This window comes from Triticum aestivum, chromosome 5A (genome assembly GCF_018294505.1).
Source record: "Triticum aestivum cultivar Chinese Spring chromosome 5A, IWGSC CS RefSeq v2.1, whole genome shotgun sequence".
In the NCBI taxonomy this organism is placed as follows: Eukaryota; Viridiplantae; Streptophyta; class Magnoliopsida; order Poales; family Poaceae; genus Triticum; species Triticum aestivum.
In genome coordinates, this window is record NC_057806.1 from 524,298,353 (window position 1) to 524,306,059 (window position 7,707).

Sequence of the window (7,707 nt, forward strand, 5' to 3'; positions counted from 1 at the left end):
TGTAACGCTTTATAAGGTCCTCGAAAATAATCAATAAAGTGACCGTATGCATCTCCCAGATGCAGAGGCCGGGGGTCATCCTCCTTTTCTAAAAAAAAAACTATTGAGCATTGTATTAGAGAGTTAAATAATGTAGCTCATGAGTTAGCATGTTGGGGTCGTGCTAATAATCCATCTCGCTGGGTTGATGACCCGCCTGATTTCATTGTAAACCTGTTGGCAGACGACGTTGCTATCCTTTGATTAATAAAGTAAACTTTTCTGTAAAAAAACAAAGTATCTGCTGTGAGTTGCCGTTTTTGTGTTCCTTTTTATTGTTTGAAACTGCATGTATGTACATTTCAGGGAGACAAGGGCCGGCGTGGGAATAGTGACCTATCAGTGGCAAAAGATTTTATACGAGTAAAACCGTTTCACAGTTAAGTATTGAATTAGGAGCAGCTTCACCTTATTAGCTAGGAGTACTACGTACATAGTCTTTTCCCACAAGGGGAAAACTTTGTAACAGGGGAAAAATAGCTACAGAGCTGGGAATTATCGGCACTACTATTTTTTTTTTTGCGAGGGGAATTATCGACTGTACTAGCTAGTAGCTCCAGAGCGCGACATCAGCTCCGCCGTCGCCGTTGTCCCAGTACGCGTAGGTGGTGGTCACCGGTGCCGGCGGGTCCAGGAGCAGCGCCTCCGCGAGGCTCGCGTAGTACGAGCACAGGTCCAGTTCCGGGAACAAGTCAAGCCTGAACATATCGGTGTCCACCGCGACCGGCACCTCGAACTCTCCATCGGCAGAAGGTTCCGACGTCTCCGACGAACCGACACTGTCAGACTCAGACGACGATTCTTCAGGAGCGCCACAGGAGGCCTCTTCGGTGACGGTGGCGGTGACTGTGAGGGAGCCGTTGGCAGCCTCTCGTCTCTGGAAATCAGCGACGGCCTCGACCGCCGCGCGCCGGACGTCGCCGAGGTCGGCGAGTGCGGGCGGCACGGCGAGCAGCCACGCGGAGTCCGCGAAGTTGAGGCACGCGGCGGAGCGGCCGCCCAGGGCGAGCATGGCGGCGTCGTTCCCGCGCGCTGCGATCTCAGCCGTGGCGTACGTCCCGAGCCAGAGCCTCGCGCCGCGCTTGCCGGGGACGCGCACCTCGCAGACCCACCGCTCGGCGTTGCCCCGGCGCCGCACGCCGCGGTACACCGGGTGCCGCGTCTCCCGGAACTTGGTGCGCCCCGCGGGGCGCTTGGCCAGCGACGCCCGCCCCGCCGCGTGCTCGGGCGAGGACGACGCCGACGAGGAGGACGGGGAGGAGCTCGAGACCTCAAGGCCCATGTCCATGGCTGCCGGCTGAGTGCTGGGTGATTGGCTGGTGGATTCCTGCTTGAGCAGTCGAGCTTGGTGCTTGAGCTTACTGAGGACTGAGGAGTGTGAGCTAGCTTGTTGAGCTTGAGCGAGAGTGCGGGATACTTCTTATATATAGGTATGCGTGATGCTGGAGGTTCAAGTGTATGAACGCGCTTGGGACGGCGGTAGGGATGCGGTGTCCGGACAGCTGGTGACAAAGGGAATGTGGGGTGATAGCGTCGTGTGACTTCTCTCCTGGTGGGCGTGTGGGGGCTTTTGGCTTCGCAGTGTTAAGCAAAAATAGGCAGCTTCCTGCTGGCTTAACAGTATTGATGCAGCGGTGATTGCCTTGCCTGATTGGTCCGCCGGCTGTTCGGCTGCAAAGAGAAGACAGCAGTCACTGCTGAATGGAGGATAGAGATCAGGTGACATGTACGTTTGCATGTCACCTTGTGTCTTGCGGCCGGAATTCAAATTTAAACATTACGAAAAAATCTAAAAAGAAAATCATGCATCTTCACAGCACATATTAAGATAATCCTTAAAAAATTTAGATTCAAATTCCAAACATCCATCAAGAAACGAAAAAGAGAAATCTGTCATGAATAGTTCGTGAATGGTTCTGTGTAGACTATTCACATCTGAGTTTCTCTTTTTCGTTTCTCGATGTATGTTTTGAATTTTGATCTGTATTTTTTAGGGGTTATCTTAATATGTGCTGTGAAGATGCATGATTTTTTTAAGATTTTTTCGCAATATTTAAATTTGAATTCCGGCCGCAAGGCACACGGTCACATGCAAACGTGCATGTCACCTGATCTCTGTCCGCTGAATGGGTCGTCTGGTTCCCCGAGTACTAGGGAGACGGAAGGCACAAAGGGGCACCACTTAGAGCATCTTCGATAGACTGTTCATATGCAAAAATAACTAACTTTTCAAGCTTCGAGAGTAAAAGAAGTTGCTCCAGCAGACGGTCCATATATAAGAAAAGTTGAACTACCGCCTTCCGGAGATGTTAAGATTGAAAACTTTCTGATGCAAATTTACATCACGAGATACAAGCGATGTAAAACCGCGGCCGCCCACAAAACGATCAACCACCAGTTCATTTGCCTTCCCGCTCGAGACCGCATGCCCGCGGACCGCCCCTCAGCCCCCCCTCCTCCCCCGCCTTAAGCCGCCGTCGTCACCGGTGGGCTGACCCACGTCGTCGCCTCCGCTGCCGCCGCGGCGAACTCGCCCTCCGCCGCCACGTCCTTGCCACCGCCCCCCGCCCGCAGGCCTCGCGTGGCCCGGCCAGTCGCTACTGCGCCGACCGTTCCTACGAAGGCGACGAAGCCACGAGGCGGAGGCAAAACGGCCGACGAATCGCGTCGGAACTCGGCCGAATGTGCGGATCAGCCGACCAAAATCTCGAAGGCAACCACGGCGGCTCGGGCCGCCGACTCGCAACCACGGCCGGCGGCGTCCTTCGGCAGCCAAGGAGCCGTTCCTCCACCTCCACTGCCGCCACCGCCGGCCGTACAGTGGCTGAACAACAGTCGCGCGGTCGTCGGCCGGTTTACATCTTCGTTTTGGACCATCTATTGGAGCTGCTCTTTTATTTACATCTCCGTTTTGGAGCATTTGTTAAAGTTGAGCCTTTTTCGAAGATGTAAAAAGAATTTTTTGGCGCTTCAAATTTGGATCATCACGGGATTGGACCATCAAAGTATACAAAATCTATTGGATATGCTCTTAGTAGATGAACAGACATGGTGCGATGAGTATTCCAGCAGTCCACATATAGGGGCAACTCCAACATGGTTTATTAATTGTTTGGACGAGATGATGCTTTTAACATGGATGTGGCTAGGTCTCAGTCTATTAAGTGACATAGTATATGAAAAGGAAAAAAACTAGATTTTTTTTACACGAATCTCCATGTAAAATGAAAAGAAGCAAACTAGGGTTTATGGAGAAGCCTTGGGAGGAACCCTAGGTGAGGTGCTGGAGGTGGATGTTCCGCAGACGGGCCATGGGACTCAGGAATTTCTAAGGGTGAGGGTGAAGCTGCCGTATAATAGGAGATTGCAGAAGGAGGTGACGCTGGAGTTTAATGCAAAGGGCACCACTAAACGTTTGAAATTCCAGTTAAAGTATGAACGGGTACCGCATTTTTGCTTTCATTGTGGGTTCATGGGACATGATAAGGAGGCGTGCGAGAAGAAGAGGGTGGGGTTACCCACCAAGGCCTATGATTCTACGCTGAGATGCTCCCCGTTCAAAATTTTTGATCATAGAGCTGTATTCACGCCATCACCAGGACAACCACGAGCAAGACGGAGTATGGACTTCTCTTTGGGGAGTGCGTCGTCGGCTACGCGCTCAAATGCATCGGGGAATGCCAGGGAAAGAGGCCAGGGCTCACATGAAAACCAACCAGGGTGGACTCTATGGATGGGTTTGAGGAAAACAAGGCTACGGCACCGCAGGAGGAGGATGACCAATTGGCAGACCATGTTGAGAAAATGCGGCTACGGCTGGGCATGGAGCAACCTAAGTGCAGCAAAGTGCAACGGATGAAACAACAGTTTGAAGCACAGGAGCATGAAGCAGGAAAAGGACCTATGAGACCGCGAAAGAAGAAGATAACATCACAGCCGAAAAAATCTGCTGCAGTTAAGAAGGATGGGGCACTTGTGATCCGTGACAAGCCAAGGGGTGAGGATGTGATACCAGCTTTGTGGGGGCTGGATACGCTCCAGGTCTCCTTTGGCAGCGCGGTGGACTCCATGGATTACAATGACTCCATCTTGGGGAAATGGCATCTAATCGGGGGCCTTCCAGTCCAGGTTATGGTGCCCGATGGCAAGGGAAGGGTGCCGTATGAAGAAGGGACAGAGGGGGGCAAGCAGAAGAAAGGAAAAAAGGAACGGCGAGAAACGGAGGATGATGCATGCAGTGTGGGAAGGGGAGGAAATCTGGAGGCAACTAGCCATGGGGCCGCTAGTAAACTGACGGGGCCAGCTGTGGCGCCCGTCGGGAACAATGAATTGCCTAGTATGGAACTGTCGGGGGGGTGGGGAACCCTCGTACAGTTCATGATTTACAGGCTCTTTGTAGAGCCAATTCCCCGAGGATGGTGTTTCTGTGTGAGACTAGGAATCAGCTGCAAAAGATGAAAAGGTTGCGCGGTAGGCTTGGGCTCCATGGTTTTGAGGGCATAAGCAGTCAAGGAAAGAGTGGTGGACTAGCTTTGTTTTGGGATGAGTCCATGTATGTCAGCATTCAGGACGTTAATGAGAGGTGGATTGATGTTTTTGTCAGGGTGGCTCCCTCGGAACCTCTCTGGCGAGTGACCTTTGTGTATGGTGAACCTAGGGTGGAAAACAGACATCTTATGTGGGAGAGCTTGTGTAGATTAAGGAATACTTCTGAGCTGCCTTGGTTAGTTGCTGGAGATTTCAATGAGGCGCTATGGGAGTGTGAACATATGTCCATGATGGCGAGGCCGCAGGCCCAGATGATAGCCTTTTGGGATTGCTTTGAGATGTGCCAGTTGGTGGATCTAGGCTTTTCAAGCTATCCGTTCACATACAATAACAAACGGAGTGGCCGGGCTAATGTGCAGGTGCGTCTGGACAGAGCGGCAGCGGACAATGCTTGGCGAGATATGTTTCCGGAGGCGACGGTGCTCCACCTGACGTCGCCGCGGTCGGACCATCGCCCGCTTCTCCTGCGGTGTGCACAAGATACGTAGGTGAAGATGGCAAAGGCGAGGCGCTATGAGATTATGTGGGAGCGTGAGGCCTCCCTGGCAGAAGTGGTAGAGGCGGCCTGGGCTGCTTCGGGCGCGAAAACTGACTTGGGAGGCGTGAGCAAAGCCCTCAAATCAACAATGTTGAGATTACATGAGTGGAGCAATAAGAAGATTGGCAATGTGACAAGAGAGATTGAGAAGTCCGGAACGAGGCTGGAGGAACTGCACAATATGAATGCCGACCATAGCGAGATACGGAAAGAGTCTGATCATATGGATGAACTCTTGTACAAGGAGGAGATGATGTGGCTGCAATGATCTAGAATGGAGTGGCTAAAACATGGAGATCGGAACACAAAGTTCTTCCATAGGAAAGCAAGATGGAGGGCCTGGAAAAACAAGATCAAGGGACTGCATGATGACTTGGGAGCCCTTCATTCGGAGCAGGCTATAATGTCAGGTATGGCTATGAGTTACTTTCAGAATCTGTTTGAAGCTGATCCTTGTTTACTCCCTCATACAGTGGTAAACCTTTTTGATCCGGTCATTACGGAGGAAATGAATGCCAAATTGTGTGAAGCTTTCTCGGAGAAGGAGATTAGTGATGCACTATTTCAGATTGGGCCTCAAAAGGCACCTAGTCCGGACAGTTTCCCGGTGAGGTTTTTTCAGCGTCATTGGGGCACAGTGAAAGATGACATCATTGCTGCAGTCAGACAGTTTTTCTTGTCGGGGGTAATGCCGGAGGGGGTAAACACCACCACCATCGTGCTCATTCCAAAGGTTGAAGACCCCCAACGTTTATATGAGTTTTGGCCCATTAGCTTGTGTAACGTGATTTACAAGATCATCTCCAAGTGTTTGGTGAACCGGTTGCGACCACTACTTGGCGATATCATCTCTGAGGAACAGAGCACTTTCGTCCCTAGAAGACTCATTACGGATAATGCGTTCATTGCTTTTGAGTGCACTCACTATATTAAACAGGAGAAGGACCCTGATAAAGCTTATTGTGCTTACAAGCTAGATCTATCCAAGGCGTATGATCGTGTAGATTGGATCTTCCTTGAGCAAATGATGAGATGATTGGGCTTCGCGGATCAGTGAGTGAGATGGATAATGACTTGTGTCACCTCAGTCCGTTATTGTTGCAATGTTAATGGAGCTCTATCAGATTCATTTGCATCGTCGTGTGGGCTGCGGCAAGGAGATCCCCTCTCCCCGTTCTTGTTCCTTTTCGTGGCAGAAGGGTTAGCGGCAATCTTGAAACAACGGGCCACTTCTCAGCAGCTGACACCGTTACGGGTCTGTCCACGTGCACCTAGCATCTCACATCTCATGTTTGCAGACAATACCTTGCTGTTTTTCAGAGCAACCGAGTAGGAAGCTTCTCATGTCAAAGGCGCACTTGCCACCTTTGCTCAAGCCACGGGTCAGCTTATCAACCCGCAAAAATGCTCCATTCTCTTTGGTGAGCACTATCGGAGAACAGACCAGGATGCAGTGGTATTAACACTGGAGGTGCAGCAGCATAGCTTCGGGGAATGCTACTTGGGTCTGCCCACGCCAAACGGGCGCATGTCCAAGGGCATGTTCCAAAACCTCCAGCAGAAATATATGAAGCGTATGGTGGAATGGGATGGCAATCAACTTGCGCAAAGCGGAAGAGAGGTCCTCATTAAATCCATTGCACAGTCTATTCCAACCTACATCATGAGCGTTTTTAAGCTACCGGCAGCCACCTGTGAAGATCTTATGCGGATGATCTGTAACTTCTTTTGGGGGCTGGAAAAGGGGAAGAGGAAGATGCACTGGCGGGCATGGATTCATCTGATCAAGCCCAAGGCGCAAGGTGGACTGGGCTTCCGAGATCTACGACTCTTTAACCAGGCACTTCTAGCACGCCAAGCTTGGAGGCTACTTACAAACCCTGATAGCTTGTGTGCCCGGTTACTGAAAGCACGCTACTACCCGTTTGGTAACTTGGAGGATACGGTTTTCTCGACAGTGGCCTTAGTTACTTGGCAAGCAATTCAGCACGGGTTTGAACTCCTGAAGAAGGGATTGATCTGGCGCATAGGAGATGGACGAGCGATCAGGATATGGCGCGATAGCTGGATTCCCAGGAATGGGAGCGGGAGGCCTGCTACCCCCCATGGAAGATGCCGGGTGCGGCGTGTATGTGACTTGCTGGATGACCATGGAGTCTGGAATATGGACTTGGTTCGGAGCATTTTTTTGCCGGTCGACGCGGAGGTGATTGCAACAATTAAAACCTTTCCTGGGTTGGGTCCAGACATGCTTGCATGGGAGTCGGAACGCAGCGGGAACTTCACCGTGAGGAGTGCTTATCGACTTGCTCTTGTGGATCATCTCCGGTTCTCTTCAGTCGCGGCGAGCGGGGCACCAGACGGGCGATGGGCCGTCTGGGCTTTTATTTGGAGGTGCCCTGCTCCTCCTAAGGTTCGAATCTTCATCTGGCGGTAGCTCACAGATTGTCTACCCACTTGGGTGAATAAATGTCGTCGGGGTTTGGAGGTCTCTGACAAGTGCCCTCTCTGTGCCTTGGAGCCGGAGGACACGTACCATGTTTTTTGCAGGTGCCCAATGGCGGTCGCACTCTGGCAGGCTA

At 51.6% G+C, this 7,707-nt stretch overlaps 1 protein-coding gene across 1 annotated transcript; it reads right to left on the reverse strand.

Annotated features, from left to right (window-relative positions):
* Positions 1–228: 228 nt before the first annotated feature.
* On the reverse strand, positions 229–1,431 carry LOC100037617 (dehydration-responsive element-binding protein 1H). Its single transcript, XM_044526324.1, has one exon. It carries the CDS (start codon positions 1,325–1,327, stop codon positions 587–589), a length of 741 nt encoding a protein of 246 aa, XP_044382259.1. The 5' UTR covers positions 1,328–1,431; the 3' UTR covers positions 229–586.
* Between the last annotated feature and the right edge of the window lie 6,276 nt (positions 1,432–7,707).

Coding starts and splice junctions, on each gene's coding strand:
- LOC100037617 (XM_044526324.1), bottom strand. CDS start 1,327: ATGGACATGGGCCTTGAGGTCTCGAGCTCCTCCCCGTCCTCCTCGTCG.